This window comes from Amblyomma americanum, chromosome 8 (assembly GCF_052857255.1).
Source record: "Amblyomma americanum isolate KBUSLIRL-KWMA chromosome 8, ASM5285725v1, whole genome shotgun sequence".
Taxonomy (NCBI): Eukaryota; Metazoa; Arthropoda; class Arachnida; order Ixodida; family Ixodidae; genus Amblyomma; species Amblyomma americanum.
Genome location: NC_135504.1, coordinates 32584069 through 32602546, shown reverse-complemented (window position 1 = coordinate 32602546; position 18478 = coordinate 32584069). Strand labels below are relative to the sequence as shown.

The window sequence follows — 18478 nt, the reverse complement described above, 5'->3', positions numbered from 1 at the left end:
CATTCAAAACGCATGAATGCGATCCACGGATACTCTCCTCTTCGCGTATCACTCACCACGCAATAATTACTACCTGTTAATTCCCAGCAAATTACTTTTATTCTGCCTATTATTCAAGCACGTCACACGCTTCCCGGATCATTGCAGCAAAATGCTAAGGCCCCTTCTAACGAAGTTAGAGGTTTGAGGACCGTAATTGGTTCAATTCACAGCTTTGTCCATCCGAACAGGTGCGGAGATGGGATAGATTGAGATCTCAGCTTCCCCATATGTTTAAGTGATCAAAAGATCTAGCGCCACGGTAGCATCCGCCGTTCTTCCGCGTACGCCTCTGAATTCAGCAACACTCCTGCTTAACAGCCTCATTCTCCAGTATCACCATGGTGAGCTCGGGTTAAGGCACAGTCCAGCACAGAAATTCACAACATTTATGAAGCCTACCTCCTATTTCCCTTGCAGTCACCCTGCCGTCCATATATTACTGGCGGTTTCACAACCGATACACAGTTTGATGCGCAACCGAATAGCTTTCGCCTGGTCGAAGACGTTTTTTTTCCACCGCAGGCGCTCGAGATTAGGGCATAGCTGGATGAGAACAAATTTCTTGCGGCGCAGAGTGGGCGCAGACAGTTTAAAGGTATTCCGCCTAAAATAAAGGTTGGTCAACTATAACACATTCTTCATAAACTCAAGACACTTTATAGCATGATAAACGCCTTTCCCATACACGCCTAATTAATTCTGGCCTGCGCCACCTGCTCTGATGCTGCCTACGCAAGGTTTTGTTTACCTTATCGCTCACCTCTCTGCTTCCCTCGGTACGCCTGCCTTATCTAGGATACCAGTCCGCTATCCTAGGCAACCATCCGTTTCCTTGTCTTATCACAACGTGTTTCGTATCTCAAGTAGGATGTCATTAATTCGCTTTTCTTCCCTGACCTCTCTTCCACTGCTACACTGCTCGCTTCTCCTCTCTCGAATTTACATAAGTACTTTTCCTTTCCATATTTCATTTAGCTGTCATCATTTTATTTTCATGATATGTGTGACTTGAAAACAGTTGAGCACGTATGGACACGGACGGAATAAAAAAAAACAAGGGCGGAACCAGATGTTCTGACTGTAAATTGTTTTTTTGGCTCGACGTGCCCTTTTTATGCGCCATGAAAGTGCCTGTGAGAGCAGGCTGTATCAGGAAGTACACTCAAGATATAACTATTGCATGCTTTTCTCTTCAGGGACACGAGTATTCATGACCGAGCCTACCGGCTATATGCACTTCACCGCGTTCTTTTTTTAAGGACGTCACCCTCGTCTCCGGATCTCCTGTCACTACCTGCATGCATGTATTCCCTCACTACTTCCAATGCTTCGCTACCTACCGAAAACTGCTATTTTATTTCCAGACTGTGGAACCGTGCTTTAATTTATTCATATTACTTCTTGCTAATTGCTTTGCTTTCCCGTTCACACCTAATGGTTGAATATTCAGCGCAGCTCAGCCACAACACAAATACGACTATGTGCACTGGTAACCAAGGGATAAGTGGATATGCTGTAACAAATAGAAAAAAAACTTTACGGCCCCATGCGTTCACCGTTCAGTGCTTTATACGCTCATCAAGAACTACCCGAAGGAAGTTCGTCGTGTACGATTGTGTTCACGGAACGGCTTGTTTTAAAACATGTTTTAATTATTCGCCATTTTGGTAGCTGTATTTGTGTTACAATCTCCATGAGCCAGGCTTGTAATATAATGTCGCCCCATAACCCAAGAAGAGGGTTTAGTCGTGCTGGTCGGCGCATGTTGATGGAAAAGACTGAACAATGCTAACAGACTGGACGGAAGAGAAGAACACAAACACATGCACTGACTAGCAAACAAAATCTTGGTTACTAGTCAACACATGTGTTCGTGCTATGTTCCGTCCAGTCAGCACTGTTCAGTCGCTTCCATCACCCTAGAACGACATCGCGCTTTGTCCGCTCTGTGTAATATATTATATCCAGGAAAATTTCTCCTTAATGTACACGGGCAAGTGGCTAGAGTATGAATAGGAGGCTAGTAGAAAGTTGGCAGTTACGTTAAAGATCCCCAGGAGGTCGAAATTATTCCGGAGCCCTCCACTAAGGCACCTATTTCTTCCTTTCTTCTTTCACTCCCTCCTTTATCCCTGCTCTTACGGCGTGGTTCAGGTGTCCAACAATATATGAGATAGATACTGCGCCATTTCATTTCCCTTATTTTTGAAAATGTGGCGGAGAGTTTGAAGGATGCTTCACTCCCACCACCGGTTGGCCCGGTATTGCACTATCTCCGGGATCGGCCTTGTCTTTAGCGCGTCTTTACTATCCTGTCTTTCTATCCGATCTTTCAACTCTCCTGCTATCTGCACGTGGTAGCGAATGTGGCTCGTCTTGAGCCAGTGAGCAGGCCTGTGCACTTTCGTTTTCTTTCTTCCTGGCAGCTATCTATCTATCTATACCCCCAAAACCAATTATTATTATTACTCCCTGAAGAATCTACTTATGCTAGGACACTTACCTCGAGGCCAGCGAGCCTCGTCATCTGTGACCATGTCGACGCCAGCATAGAGCTTCTCCTTGAACGCCACAACGTCGTCCGCTTGAGGGAAACGTCCCGACATCCCTGAGATGACGATATCCTCGTCCACCATAGTTCCCTGATGAGATGCAAGAGCAATGCGCTGAGAAGAATAGACACACTTTAAATCGTAGTGGTAAGTGGTCGCGTGCACTGAAGGGTGCACATGGGCCCCTGAACAACAATGCGGCTGAAAAAGAAATCGCGCCCGAGATAGGATGGTAGGATTCAGTAAGTAGTGTGAATCGGAATGCATATTAAGAACTGATGAAATCCTTGGCCAGATTATCAGGAACACAGTTGAGGGAGTAAGTGAGATCTCTGCTCCGCCGTTCAGGGCTCAACGTACTGGATCAATGGTTTCTGGTTGGCGTCAGGGAAATGGCAGTAATTTAAAAGCAAGTGGTATATTGCGGCGACAAATATTGGAAGAGGATGCCTGAGAAAGAGTGTCCACCTTTAGTACCCTTTCCAGCGCATCTAGTATTGCTGCGGTCTCAACGGAGGACCGAACCATAGTGCCTAGAATTCTAGGCACTATAACCAAGCGTTGTTTTAGCTTGGTTATAGTGCCTAGAGCTTGGTTATAGTGCCCAGAATTCTAGGCACTATAACCAAGCTAAAACGACGCTTACTGAGGCATGGGACAGATGATTTACGCTGGAGTACGAAAGGGTGGCAAGGCGGGGAGAAGTGCATGAGTATTTTGCTACAGCAGCGAGACTCACCGCCAAGCTTTTTCACAGAAGACCTGGAAAAGTGTTGCACCATCTCCAGAAGAAAGCGGGATAAAGAATTCGATGCTGCGGCCACGTGTCTACTCTTGTACTTGGAGCATCCTGTGTATTCGCTGAGTATGGATTTAACTCCGTTGAATCGAGAACCCCCAGGTGCCGACAGCTAGCAAGAGGGAATGGTCTACGTGTTCCCTTTAACATGCTGCTTCTGCGGATAAGACATGACTTTACTGAAATCAAGATTTAGCTAGAGCTGCTACGTACCTAAAGTTAAAGCAATAAATATCGACTAAGTGCTTGTAGTCGAACCTGCTACAAGAAGGGCTTGAGTTGTGGTTCGCGAGCCATTCAGTGTCGGAAGAGGTATGCTAGCTGCTAACCTCTGGGCCACAGTAGCAGAATGCACTTTTAGAGGACATGTCTATAATATATAAGACATGTACAGTAATGGTCGGAATACTGCCTTTATACACGCAGGCATGCGTCCCTTGACGTCTCCGTTGCGTCCATGTATAAGGCGGTCTTTTACTGAGGAATCGCAACCCACCCATGATCTGTAGCATTAATACGGTAGGTCGGAGAGAGCAGTTATGATGTGATTTTGCTCTAGCCAGCCCTTCCACACCCCACGATCCCACCGAAGTCTGGTAGCCATTGCGGGTACAGACTTACCATTCTTTCAGAGAGCGCTATAGTCTTGTTCAAAAAGCGGTCAAGAAACGCAAAGCAGCTTGTGCGTTCCTCCAAACCTCTACGCCACTGTGAGTGAACGTCAATATCGCCCAGTTGGTTGCCGTACGCCTAGGCTCAGGATGAACAGGAGGCCGCACCGACTACTGCGAAGCTCCAGAACAGTATATGTGGCCGTCGCAGTATATCGCTGTCGCAATGCGAAACCGTCCTTGAACGCCAGCAGGGGTGAGCGTGTTATTCGTGCTGGACGGCCCTCGCATCCTGCGCGACGGCTCACTTAAACAGTCAGGCGCTTAAACTGCGAATGCCCGAGACCTTTGGGCGCAACCCAAATACGTTGGTGCGCGTGAAGGATTACTGACGAGGTGACCTTGTCATACCCTGGCAGGTAACGAATTTACGTTCGTGTTGTATGCTGCACAGGCGCTCCGCATAAGTGAATGACTTTAGGAGTTATACCGAAAAGAATGACGCGTTTCGAATGAAAGTGGCCGAATAAAAGACAAACGTTGTGACAGCAACGTTTCACTAGAGAAGAGACGAGGCACTGTCGGTCACAGCTGGGGCAGAAAATGAAAACAAGGCAAATTAAAGGAAGGTCAGTGTATCAGCTAGACCAAAAAGAGGAGCCAGTGCTTCTACGTTGCCACGCAACATTGATTCCCGGGTGGCTGTCGTTGTTCAACCACACCTTGTTCTTTGTTGCGCCTTCACTTGTGGTTCCTGCAATGGCTGAGTTGTCTGAGGTGCTGGGAAATGGTAGTAGTGGTACCATTTTGCCGAAGAACTTCAGACAGTTTCGCATGGTTGTTTTTCTCAGTTTTGGTTTGTTTTCTGCCTGGCCATAGTTCCACTAGACTGTTCGCTTGAGTTCGCTGCGGATTGTAGTTTAAAGCATTTTTTGCCTCAAAGCTACAGTGTTGTGCGTATAAAATGGGCAGTTTGACGTCAAAGTATTAGAAAAATTGGAAACGCTTGAGTTGCAACGTACTGCAAGTTAATGTATGCCAACTTTAAAAAATGAATAAATTGCGCAATTATGTTCACACGATACCATCGAAGCCCTAAGAGTGTGGCCACAATAGTGTTTCGAAGTAAAGCGTAAGATCTTCATGAAAACTTTTATGCAGTATTGGAGGGTCTATTGGGAAATATACAAGCAACTATCCAGGGCAGCTCTTGTGAAGTTACCATGACACCTGCGCCTTCGCCTTTTGTGTATCTGCATGTCTTCTACATTCCTCGACAAGGCCTTGTACACACGACCTGCACTTGTGGGCGCATGCGTTGGCCCTGCACCGCCGGTTATTGTCGGTTACTTGCCAAAGATGGAGTTACAGCCAAAAGATGAAGAATTTGTTTGCCAGAAGTTTGGGTTGCACTTTATTTTCTTTACGTAATATTTGGTACAACGTTCCTCATGTACCGTACACAGCTAATAAACTGCGTACCAGAAACCCCACTTTTTTTTAATTGTTGAGAACATTCAAGCGATCTCAAATACACCAGCAATGCCATCTATCATCTTCAGTTCATTTACAGAAGACTTTATACGTCGTAAGCTGTCATCTTGAATCCGTTTAAAGAGCGTATATTAGGCGTACTCCACACTGAATGTACAGTTTTCAGGCCTTGCCACAAGGCTGATCTTTTTGACATTTACACACACTTTCAGAAATGCGCGGTGGAACGCGTTTCGATTTTAAAATTTTCAGTTGTTCTTTCTGAAGAAACGGTAAGCTAGGTTACTCTTCTTCAGATCCACGCAAGAATCTTTAAATCTACTGGCGTTATGAAATCGCGCATTTCCGTATCAAGTGAGCTCATATATCAAATATACATCACGTTAGAGAATCCCTGTATTCTCTGTTGTTTTGAATCTGAGATTTTAGGTCTACAAAACATAGAAAGCCTTGCTGCATTGTTAAGAATGGTGCATTTCATAGAAAGCCGTCAACCTACGGCAACACTTATCTGTTATATTTGAAGTCAAAACTCACGAATAATAACGAAATATACAATTTTAGCTACCTATATACATGATTAATACATACAATATGAGTCTTCGTTGCTCAATTCGCATTCTATGAGCAACGCGCCGCAGATTTGAGGCGTAACTGCTTGAAAATCTTTTTTTGATAACCTAGTATAGCACCCACAAAGCTGCTCACTTGATGCCCAAATTATGAATAAACACCCAAGTACGTGAAGTGGTATTTGAACAATGGCTTCGTGCACACTACATACAGCTTCAGCACCACTGCGAACAATTATCTTTTCTTCATCTTCTCAATTTCTCCCCCGTCCAATTTATGCTCTAACACACAGCGCAAAAATGTTACATCCAGGAGACAGACTACAGGCACAGCGTACTACCAGTTACAAAATGCTGTCTTCGTGCCGTAGAACGGGAAACCCTTCTGGAATTTTAGTTTGACTCTCCAGCTATAATAGGGCTTGGGGTTCGTGCTTTAATGACATTAAGTTGATGGCATTACCAGCTTCTGATAATGCCAATAGTGTAGTGTAGAATTCACCACAAGTTACAAGTATCTTGGCATTAACCTACAATCCGACTTATCATGGAATCATCATATTAATCTCACTCTTGCCTCCGCTAACCGTACTTTCGGACTTCTCAAACATAATTTAAAAGAGGCCGCGACACATGTGAAAAAACTAGCGTACACCACATTAATCCGTCCGAAACTCGAATACGCGTCTGCCATTTGGGATCCTCATCAGAATTATATCATCAGTAACATCGAAGCCCTGCAAAACCGTGCTGCGCGATTCATCTTTTCTGATTATTCATGTTACACCAGCGTCACCTCATTGAAGACTAAAGCCGAGTTAGATAACTTAGCACTGCGCCGAAAAATTTCCCGTCTGTCACTTTTCCACAAGCTTTATCACCATCCTTCCCTTCATGATGAATTCTTTCAGCCACCGCCAGTTATCTTTCCACGTCGCGATCATCCTTACAAAGTTAAATGCATTAACTGCCAGTCATTCCATTATGCCTATTCTTTTTTACCACGCACAATAACCGAATGGAACGCTTTGCCATCAGAAATTGCCACTGAATCTGATCTAAATAAATTCCAACATCTTATGCAATCATGTTTCAACAACTAAAAAGGTATTTTTTGAGCGTTCTTTTCTTCCGCCTTGTCTTCTTTTTATTTTATATTTTTTTTTGTACTTCAGCGCACCTTTTTCCAGTGTTGTCTTTTTCTTTTTCTAGCGGTGCTGTTATTTATGCTCAAATTTTGCTGTTATGTGCATTGTTGCGACCCTTTCTGTGAATGCCTATTTATGATTAATATTTTGTGATTTCTATTTTATTTTAGTGCAATATCTTTAACCTTATAACAATGCTTTGTACTTACTCCCCCCCCCCCCCATGTAATACCCTCAAATGAGGGCCTTTGGGGGTATTTTGGATAAATAAATAAATAAATAAATAAATGAATTTTCTTCACTGAGCCGCCGCGGTGGCTCAGTGGTTAGGGCGCTCGGCTACTGATCCGGAGTTCCCGGGCTCGAACCCGACCGCGGTGGCTGCGTTTTTATGGAGGCGAAACGCTATAAGGTGCCCGTGTGCTGTGCGATGTCAGTGCACGTTATCCTTTCCCTTACGGCGCGGTTCCGGTGTCGATGCCAGATAATGCGCCAGTTCCTTTCCCCATAAACCGATTTTTTTTCTTCCCTTGACGCTAGTATTACGTCTATTTTGTTATTTGGTTCTATTTTGTCTATTTTTTCTTTTGTCGAATTCTAAGGATGCTGTGCTGATGCCCTTTCATGTCTTCTAATAGTTTATTTCCTGTCACACCGCGCAGATTGTTAAGCCCTTTTTATATTCAGTGTGCAAATGTATGTTTTTTCTCTGCTTGCTGAGCCATGTAGAGGCTACAGGGCGCCGTCACAAATATGTAATTTGACGCTAACATGTCTGGCCTGACCTTGTCTTCCTGAGCTACGAGCACGAGAGGCAAAGCCTCCAGAGGTACAATAATAGAGCTCGCGTATTACTATTCGCGATACAGATGTCAGCTGAGGCGACGTACTTTGGACAGCAGTACACGCTCTGCTAAATGACGCAGGACCCGTTGGTTTATGGTGATACATTAGTCGGTGAACAAGTGTACGGCTAAACTAAATAGACAAAAGCAAAGGTCCTAGAGAAAACTTTTACCCTTCACGTTGCCGTCAGGCGTGCAATCCAAAACTGTGAACGCTAACAAAACGTAAATATAATACGGTATACAAGGCGAAGTTCTGGCTTTGGATTGCTCACATAAGCATTTAGGTCAGACCTGTCAAGTATTCGGCGCCGTCGTATGCTTTATGACCGGAGGAAAAGTACTTTTGTTTGCTCTTTGCAGCATTTTTTTGAATATGTAAGAGATGTAAACAAAAAACAATCGCCGAAGAAAAAATATATTAGATTTACTGAACTTTCACACTAATATTGCTATTAGCTAAGTCGCCCGCTAGAAAGTAGCTCTGAAGAAGCGTAGGCGACCAGCACTGAAAGCCTGCAGATGGTCCCAAAGAAACCTAATGATAAATAAATGTGATAGCCTAGTTATTGTGATAGTCTTATCTCGATTTCCGCGGATTTTTTAGCATCTGTGCTTAATTTCGACTGTCGCCACCACAGAAAGTTTGATGCTTTATCACCTGCCCTTTGTAAGTCATGTCCAGCTTTCTGGGACAAAAATTTTGAAAATTGGAGCATCGTAAGATACCGTTATGGAAATATTGAAGGTAATGGTCCATTATTCTGATATGTAGCAAAATATTTCTATTAAAGTGTTTCCATGGATCGCATCGAACAGTTAGGACTGCCATAGAAAACCAATGGGAAACGCTTTCGACGTTCGCAAAAAAGTTGATGGAAAAAAATGTAAGATTGCCGTCGGGTGATCTGCTGATATATTGATTGCTATGGAGAAACCTTACATTACGTGAAAAAAATTGCGTTCATAAAAGGTTTTCAGCTCAAAAATGGTTTTGTCCATAATTGTTGGGAATGAATACATCAAGCGTAAAATGGCGAAAAAAAGCATGAACAGGCGTAAGACAGAACGCCTGCGAACGTAACCCCAAACGTCGCCCCCCCCGAGGCATGAAATATAGATTCATGTTACATGCTGTCACTATTCAGCGCTCGTTATTTGAACAATACGGCGCTAGGCCAGTGTCGGGACTGCGAAGCGCCGTAAAGCAATAAGCTCCGTAAACACTGGCGTCCTATGGACTACATCCTGCACAAGATTTTGATGATGCTGCTGACATTATCGTGTTGCAGGTGGTCTGTGAGCTGCTGCATCTACTTAAACCGAAACAGCGGATGCTGGTTCGTCAGCTTTAATTACATCCGGCTCTGTGCGTGCGCAGCAGTACACAGGGGTGCTGCATGTACAAATAGGTAACCTAATGACACCGGAACTTCTTTATCTAGGCCGACATGACGTGGTCACTGTCCTCCACAAGGAGGCCCCGGTCGTAAGCCCCTGCATCGCATAACGGTTGCGTACCTTGAGTTCTACTGCACGGTAATTCCTATGCCACCCGGCTGTCGAGCTGAAGATGAGGTTGTGGGTGGTTGAGCCATATTACGGACTCAAATTATGTACGCTATAAAACATTTTCGAGATTTTAGTGTGTTTGTTGCTTAACGTCCAAACGCGTCCCGCGCTGTGTCTGCATGATGTGCATGCTGTAATAAATCACCCGTTTTCATTACGTTGCTTTTGTGAGTGCTTTCAGTGTACTATGTCCTACGAGTCCTACTAAAGACATACGGAATGCATACGAAATTCCATATGAGGTACGAAGAAAACAGGCGTAATAAAAATAATCACTCCGCGGAAGAATTCGATAGGGTAGGGCTCTACAGTCAGGCGAGTACTTTAGAGATAGCCCGAATTGTTCAAGTGCGACCGCAATTAGGCGTTATGCATTGCGTATTGCTAGGGTGTCTGAGAAATTGAGAACACACTTCCGCCAGGCATAAGTGATGCCATAGAAGCCTCTAAGAATGGGACATATTCGCACAGAAGAGCAGAGATCGATGATGTTGACTAAAGAAAAGTTTTGCCATTCTGTTCCGTGGCGGATCTAATACGCCGTTCGCAATAACGTTCAACTCCAGGTAAATGACCTTTCTGGCATTGAACATTTTTGCTTTTCAGTCTTGGCATTAGCAGCTGCAATTGCGTCACCAGTTTCTGCTTCCTCTATAAAAAAATTGCGCGTTAACAGTGTTACACCCGTCAAAAAATATTGATATGATGTGAATGAAAACGTGGTCGTAGGCAATTGACTGTGCAGTGATGCTTACCCGCGCTAGCAATTATGAAGAAACCCGGGGGCAGCTAAAGTTTACGCACAGAAGGAGCGTCCAAGACAAATGCATGTTTTCAACAGCCCTTCGCCAGAAACTTACTGCTTGACCAAATGAATGACTAAAAAGCGCTAGCCTTTATTCGAAAGAAATCAAAGTATCCCAGGCGAAGCGCTACTTGCATCTTCTGAACTTCTGAACAATAGCCCCACAAGAAAAGGGAGCGGTGAACTAGTAGACACACAGCTGCTTTCAAGTTTTTGCAAGTCAAGTAGCTTGAAACTGCCCGAGGCCTTTGTATATCTTGGCAAATAGTGCACACTAAATTGAGCAATAACAACTGCGAGAGCAATGATATAAGGCGCTGTTTATAGAAATAGTGTAGGGGGTGGAGGATTAAAGGGGCTCTGAAGGGGGCTCACAATAATGTCGGTATGCCTAGCATGTTAAAGACGCCGCTTCAGAAAAATCCTACAGCAAGAATTTTTTAATGCGTTTTGTGGAAGCTGAGCTATCTGTAGTTACAATCTGAATATCTGCGCTTTCGCGCCTTTCTCTCTCCTCTCGTCCCTTTTGCACACTCAAATGTCTACGCTCGATCCTCCGCCGGCCCCACCCACTCGGCCCCTCCGCCGGCGCGCGCGGGAGTTTCCCGGGGGCGGAGCTTCCGGCCGCGGCCAGTTCCAGTTCCAAAAACTTTTATTTCCATCAGAAATGGAGGCCCTCTACTCCCTACCCCTGGCGCGCAGGCCTAGGGGCAGAGGCCAGGGCCTCCGCGACTAGATGCAGGCAAAGAGTTGTTGGCTCTTCGCGGCCTCTGCCGCCAGATGGATGGCTTTCTTCTGGGTCGCGGGGTCCGCGCTTTGCAGAAGGGTTTCCCAGGCTTCTCTACTATCTATTCCTTCCTTCGCCCCTGGGGAGTGTACACACTGCCAAATTATATGGTCGAGGGTCCCCCTCTCTCCACATTTTTTACATTTATCTTCTATGTCCTCGTCTTGTAGGACGTGTGACGCCCATACCGGGTTTATGAAATTTCCGGCCTGTAGCCTTCTCCAGGTTACTGCCTCGCTGTTACCGAGCTCCTTGTCCGGAGGAGGGACAGTTCTTCTCTGCATTCTGTAATTCTCTGATTTCTGTGTATGTTTGTAGTCTCTCGTCAAGTTCCTTGCAATCTGGCGGTTCCGCTTCTGCTTGGAGGTAAAGATCTCGAGCTAGAAGGTGCGCCGCTTCATTGCCTGGTACTGCGTATTAGCTGGTGCCCATATTAGGCTAATTTTTCTATTCATCTTTTTCCCCGTTAGGATCCGCACCGCTTCTGATGCGATTCTACCTCTTCCATAATTGTAGATGGCTGTTTTACTGTCACTTATTATATAGTTTGCCTCTGTTCCCACGCAAGCAAGCGCTATTGCTGCCTCTTCTGCTACTTCCGAATTGCGGCTGCGTATCGTAGCTGCTGATATTGCTGTACCCTTGCCATCCACCACTGAGGCTACAGCTGCTCCCAGTCTACCGCTCGCCGCATCCGTGTATGCTACCGTCTCCTTATTCATTTCGTTGAAGCGTCTCATGAGTGCTTCGGCTCTCTTTTCCCTGCTCTCACTGTTGAAGGTGGGGTGCATGTTTCTTGGAAGTGGGTCTATTCTGAGATGTTCCCTGACCTCCTTCGGAATGTCTTGTTTTTGCTGCATGCCTCTGTCTGCCTGCAATCCTACCATGCCTAAAATGGCTCTGCCTGTATATGTCTGCCTAAGTCTTTCCTGCTGAGCTGTTATGATCGCCTCGGCCGTTTCCTTCCACGTGTTGTGTATCCCCATAGCTAGGAGTCTTTCCGTTGAGGTGCTTATGGGTATTCCTAACGCTCGTTTCTAGCACCTCCTAATTATTGAGTCCAACTTATCTCTTTCTGTGGCCCGGATGTTAAGGTATGGTCTAGCGTAGCTGAGTCGACTGATTATGTATGCTCGCACCAATTTTATTAGGCTCCTTTCTTTGAGTCCTCTCCCTTTGAGCGCTATTCTTCTGAATATTCCAGTTACTTGCGCTGCATATCCTTCCAGTTTCTTTATTGTTTCATCATTGTATCCATTTTCCTGAATAAAAAGGCCTAAAATTCTTATCTTGTCAATCCTAGGCACCGGTTTGCCTCCTACCATAATGCTAAGATTGCTATCCCTTTTTAATCTTAAAGATTTCGGGTTGTATATTAAGAGTTCTGACTTCTCTCGCGAGCAGGCTAGCCCCCTTCCTGCCGCGTACTCCACTACTGTGTCTGCCGCAGTTTGAAGTTTGTTTTCTATCTCTGCATCGCTGCCTTTGTTTATCCAGACATTTATGTCGTCCGCATACATGGTAAAGTGTAAGTTCTCGATTCCTCCCAGTTTCGCTGGGAGGCCTCTCATGGCTAGGTTAAAGAGGAGCTTGGATAGGACCGATCCCTGTGGTGTACCTCTGTTGCCTAGCTCTATTTCTTCTGACTCCAGGTCCTGGTATCTTATTTTGGCTGTCCTATTAGACAGGAAGTCTTTAATGTAGTTGTATATCTTGCCGCCTACACCGATCTCCTGAAGTTCCGATAGGACCGCCTCATGTTTTACATTGTCGAAAGCTTTCTTAAGATCTAATCCCAAGATTGCCTTTGTGTCCTTAGTCCGAGAGTCTGATGTCATGTTGTAATCTCAACATAACGTCTTGAGTACTTAGGCCTGGCCTAAATCCGACCATCTCGTTTGACCATAATTTCTTGTCCTCCATGCATCTGGTAAGCCTCGTTTGGATTACATGCTCCATCAACTTCCCTACGCTTGAGATAAGGGAGATTGGTCTGAGGTTCTCCAATTTTAAGGGCTTTCCAGGTTTGGGAATAAGAATGATGCTTCTTTCTATTGTTTTGGTAGCTTCCCCTTTTCCCACACCTGCTGCATGTATTTAGTTATAGCAGTGATCGACTCATCATCCAGGTTTCTCTGCATTTTGTTGGTTATTCCGTCCGGGCCTGGAGTCGATTTAGTTTTGAGCTTGATTATCTCCCCTCTCACTTCCGCTTCCGTTATGGTAGCGGCCATGGTAGCTGCGTGACGTCAGAAAGTTGGCACAGCTAACCAATGATAGTTCTCCGCTACTGACGAAACGAGCGCTGCATGTCGCGTTGCGCGCGGATTTTGAGGAGAAAGCCCAGCACCGCTGGTCGCGCTAAGGCGTAGAAGCGCGAATTTTAAGAAATATATTGCAGATGATCGGCTCGCTTTTGAGGTAATGCCGTGATATGATGCTAGGCCGTCCTCCAGGAGAAGGAGACCACCTGGAGGCGACTCCAGACGTGATCCTTAATGACTCCTTACTTACTATCAAAATTTTATCCCGGTGACTACGACCCGGGTTGTACAGTATGTGGCGAAATAGCCCGTTTCGATCGCATAATGTGGAACTGTAAAGAGGAGCCACCACCGGGGTCTTTATTACAAGTTCCTACCTACTCTGGAGCAATGGGAGGCCGTGTTGGTCAGCTCAGACCTGGGCGTTCAAGCCCAGGCCATTGAATGTGCTACTCAGGAAGCTGTCAGCCGTGCACTGATGGCCACCTAGCACGGACCATCTGCATTTTTCTTCTGACAAAACTTTTTTTGCAATGCAATCGCTTTTGGGGACTTATACGTGGCGGAATGAACGCTTGGTGGTGTATACTCGATATAATGCAAGCGCATATTATAGCGAACCTCAAACAGCTTTTCAGGGAACCTTTTCAGGGACTGTGGGGATGCGGCCAATAGGGACTTTTGTTTGAGCTCCACAGTGAAGCCCCTGTGCATATACTGCGGGCAGGTTTCCCTCTGTACGGTTGATGTTGTTCGGTGTAGTTTGAACGTGCCAGGATTCCAGTAAGAGCCTTTTTTGTAATTTGTTTCGGTTCATAAAATAATTGGCTCGGAGTTTTTTACTGCTATACTGGCTGTGTCAGCCGTGCTTCGAACTTGTTTTTGGGTGTCCCACTATCGAGAGCCCTTTGAAATTTTGCAGTGCGCACAAGGATTCCACCAGTCAGCTCACGGCTCAGGGACAGATACAATTACTCGCTGTGAGCTGCAGTGCCCCTCAGTGAAGAGCATGCTATGAATTGCTGTCAGCTCCAGCGTCGCCTATTTTTTAGGCACATTTCATTTTCTGTATTACATCTGTGTTCTGTAGAGAAAGGTCAAAAACCATTTCTCATTTTATAATTTTTTTATGTTGTTTGCCAACGCGACCTTAAAAAATTTCGGTTCTCTTTTTGTACATAAAAGTTGTAGAACTGTCAAGTGGAGATTGTGTTCTCAGCTGACGAGTTTGCTGCCCGTATTGCTACGATCTCATACGGCAGCAGTTGTAATGGCCAGGTGTCCTTGACACTGTGATAAACGCTAGTCCCGAATAACCAATTGCGGCGCTTTTATGGGGTCGTCCTGGGTTGATACCGTTTATCAGAGTGTCAGGGATAGTCAGGTGGTGAAGCGGGCTTGCGTCGGTGGCTTCAGGCATCAATGAACACTAAAGAAAGCACCGCTTTGTTCGCTTGTCAGCGGCCTTCATAAAGGAAGTGTTATAGATTCAGTACTTATTCAGCGGCGTACATTTTTTCTCCTAGGAGGATATGTTGGCTCCGAACAGTCGACCTTCTAAACCTCTGTGCTCCGGCCATTGGCTAGAGAAATCAGAGTTCCGACATCGACACGCATAACGGATATTAGAGCATTTTTGCTGGTACGTTCTTTGCTATCTACAAGGGTTAGTGATTTACCATGGAATGAAACTAGAGCATTTGCGTTCCGCAATGTGGCTGGCTTGTTCTTCTCGTCATGGCCAAGCATGCGTTATAATGGATAATTCTCTTGCCGAGTGCAGTGCGGTCTCGAGACTTGGAACTACACGGCACTACTAGGAAAAACTACCGGAGGAGAAAGCATGCTGACATGCGTAAAAAGCTGCACTGCGTTTTGTGGATGCTTTTGAGCTGCCACTTGCATCTGGAAATTTTACATATCGTGATTGACGTGTCTGATATGAAGCACCAGCTAGGTTCGAACTATTTCCTGTAGACTACCCATGTGTTTACAAGCTAAAGCGTGATGATTACACAGGTGGGTAACCCTGGTAAGAGTTTAATGTGGCGCGTGGTGTTTTTTTCTGGTTCAATTATCGCGTCGATGAGGACCAGCTCTTCCCAGCAAACACACTGGGCTTTCAGGCAGGCCGCTCTGGCCAAGATGCTTTTCTCCTCAACCTCCAACATAATATGCTGGAGGGCCCCGCACGGGGCGTGGAACATCACGTCACTCTGGACAATAGGTTTATGGTTTATGGGGGCTTTAACGTCCTAAAGCGGCTAAGGCTACGAGGCACGCAGTAGTGAAGGGTTCCGGAAATTTCGACCCACTGGGGTTCGTTTACCTACACTGACGTCGCACAGTACACGGGCCTCTAGAATTTTGTCTCCATCAAAATTTGACCGCCGCGACTAGGATCGAATCCGCAGTCTCTGAGGCATCATATGGAACTCTAATGTCTTGACTATGCAATATCGGTTCTTGCTTCATACAAGTGTTCATTACACCAGAGCCCAGATTCCGAAATATCGACAACAGACGTGCAGCGCCCATCGGGCAGAAAATGAAAATGAAAATTGGTCGTTGGGGAAAGGAAATGGCGCGGAATCTGTCGCACATATCAGGGGACACCTGAACCGCGCCGTAAGGGAAGGGATAAATGAGGGCTGAACGTAAAAGCGCAAAAAACAAGGACGTAGAATAAGACACACAACACGAGCGCTCACTTCCAACTGATCTTTATTACATGCAAGAAATTGATTTTTTATACTCTCGATAATGCCTGCAAGGCTATATCACAGAGTAGTGAAAGATAGATGACTCATCGAGCGTCACACTTAATGATAAAAGATAGGACATCTCTTTTTGTGAGAGCAGAAGTGACGGAGCACTTACACAGTCATCCCCAGCTCGCGCTATCTCCAGCGCCTCAAGCTGGGGATGACTGTGTAAGTGCTCCGTCAATTCTGCTCTAACAAAAAGAGATGTCCTATCTTTTATCATTCAAGTGTGACGCTCGATGACTCATTTATCTTTCACTACTCTGTGGTAATGCCTTGCAGCCATTATCGAGAGTATAAAAATCTATTTCTTGCATGTAATAAAGATCAGTTGGAAGTGAGCGCTCGTGTTGTGTGTCTTATTCTACGTCCTTGTTTTTTGCGCTTTTACGTTCAGTATGGTAAACCAACTCGCCCAAACTCAGCCTTTATTGAATAAATGAGGGACTAAGAGAAGAAAGGAAGAAAGAGGTGCCGTAGTGGAGGGCTCCAGAATAATTTCGATAACCTGGGGATCTTTAACGTGCACTGACATCGCACAGCCCGCTCCTTTGCGTTTCGCCTACATCGAAACGCGGCCACCGCGGTTGGGTTTGAACCCGGGTACTCCGGATCAGTAGCCGAGCGCCCTATCCGCTGAGCCACCGCGGCGGGTATCGAGTAGTCCTTATGAGGCGAAAAGGCGACAAGCCAGCAACTACCTATATAAGTGCACAACATGTGTGTTTAATGGAAAAGAGTACGAACGTGAGGCGGCGCCAGAAGAATTAAGTCAGAACAAGTTAACACAAATAAAAAGCTGTTATCGTGTTCGCTTTTCGTGTTTCCTTTGTCTTGCTACGCCAGCTGGGCTGACGCAGCAGAAGATTAGAACAGTGATTAAACTGCGGCTTGCCCTTTTCTGGAAACAGTGTCGGGCTCCAATGTCTTGTATGTTCACAAGACATTGGAACCCCATTCACAAGACTCCCCCCCCCCCACACACACACACACACAAACTTTGACAAAGCGCACACACTTTATCCGTCGGGATTTCTTTCTGATATTAACACTATGTCTAAAACATTTCTTTCTCTCGGTCTTAATGCAATGTGTATGGAACGTTCTGGAAAAGGAATGATAAACGGAATTATTGGTGGACGGGCCGAGTGTTGGTGTTGAAAACCTATTTTATCTCTCTGGACGGTTCCTGTTTCGCGTTCGGACCTCACCCGATTGGTCTTAATAGCTTAGCCAAAAGTTCAATGTGGGCGCAAGTACACTGCAGTCCTTGTCTTGAAAACATTCACACAATCCTACAGACATGGACACGCGTGGACAGAGTTGGTAACGAAGCAACATATTCAGTATTTTGTAAAGCCTATAGGTTCTAGAGCACGGGGCTAGAGCGCTGGCAAGATCTACAGATGTTGCAGCTAAGAAGAAGCTGCACGGACTATTTACGAGTTGTAATAGAATAACTTGCCTTGCTCCGTAAACGGCTCGGCCTCATTGTGAACCCCTCAAGTCTTGCCGTGAGCCTCGAGCAGCAAATTGTGCATATGCGTACAAGGCCGTTTTGACCGAAGTGTTCGGTACCTGGCCAGCCCTGCAGCCATAAGTGCACAGTGCAAAGGAGGAGGAGGTTTTAAAGAGAATGGAGGTGCGCTCTCTCCCTCCGGGTAGACACATGAAGGGCGCTGAGGGGGAGGGGAGTAAGGAATCGTAAGGAAGGGCAGAAAAAGAAATATATAGGCATGCCACCACGACACGACTGACGCTTTCGAATGTGAATAAAATATTTTCGAGTTTTAAGGCGGTGGCTTGGGAGCGCATATAAAAGGTATTACGTGACACGTGCGCCTTGTGCAAAGAGCGAAGATACACAAAGTGGTGATGGCGATCGAAATAATTTGCAAACCCATTGGACGCAGGTTACCGCAGTTCTATATGGGTCACTCTTATCTTCTCTAAATGTACTGAAAAAGTAAGTAAAAAAATGCGCAAGAATGACAGGCTTTATGAAAAGCATAGCGTTATAACAAGTTCCAATTTTTTTTTAGTATAGCCAGGCCCACTGAATCATCATTGTCATCACCTGAACTCAATTTAGACGCGTTCAAGCTGGAGTGCAAACTCGGTATATTCACCGGTTTTTCGACCGCGCTCCATAGTGTTACCCGACACATATCACTAAAGAAAAAATTGATATTCGCAGCCCTGCTTTTGTATCTTCAGCTTTA

The 18478-nt window shown here is 45.5% G+C and overlaps 1 protein-coding gene across 3 annotated transcripts in view; it reads right to left on the bottom strand.

Annotated features, from left to right (window-relative positions):
- LOC144101260 (fatty acid synthase-like) overlaps positions 1-17822 on the bottom strand; it is a 118069-nt gene extending 100247 nt beyond the window's left edge. For 2 of the 3 annotated variants that reach the window (XM_077634352.1, XM_077634353.1), the window contains exons 1-2: positions 17722-17822; positions 2546-2684 (exon numbers count right to left, since the gene is read on the bottom strand). In XM_077634352.1, the coding sequence (XP_077490478.1) occupies positions 2546-2684; positions 17722-17748 (166 nt within the window). In that variant the 5' untranslated portion in view covers positions 17749-17822. Of the gene's footprint in view, positions 1-2545; positions 2685-4014; positions 4346-17721 lie in introns of those variants that run through there. The other variant, XM_077634354.1, reaches the window with a different exon arrangement.
- Between the last annotated feature and the right edge of the window lie 656 nt (positions 17823-18478).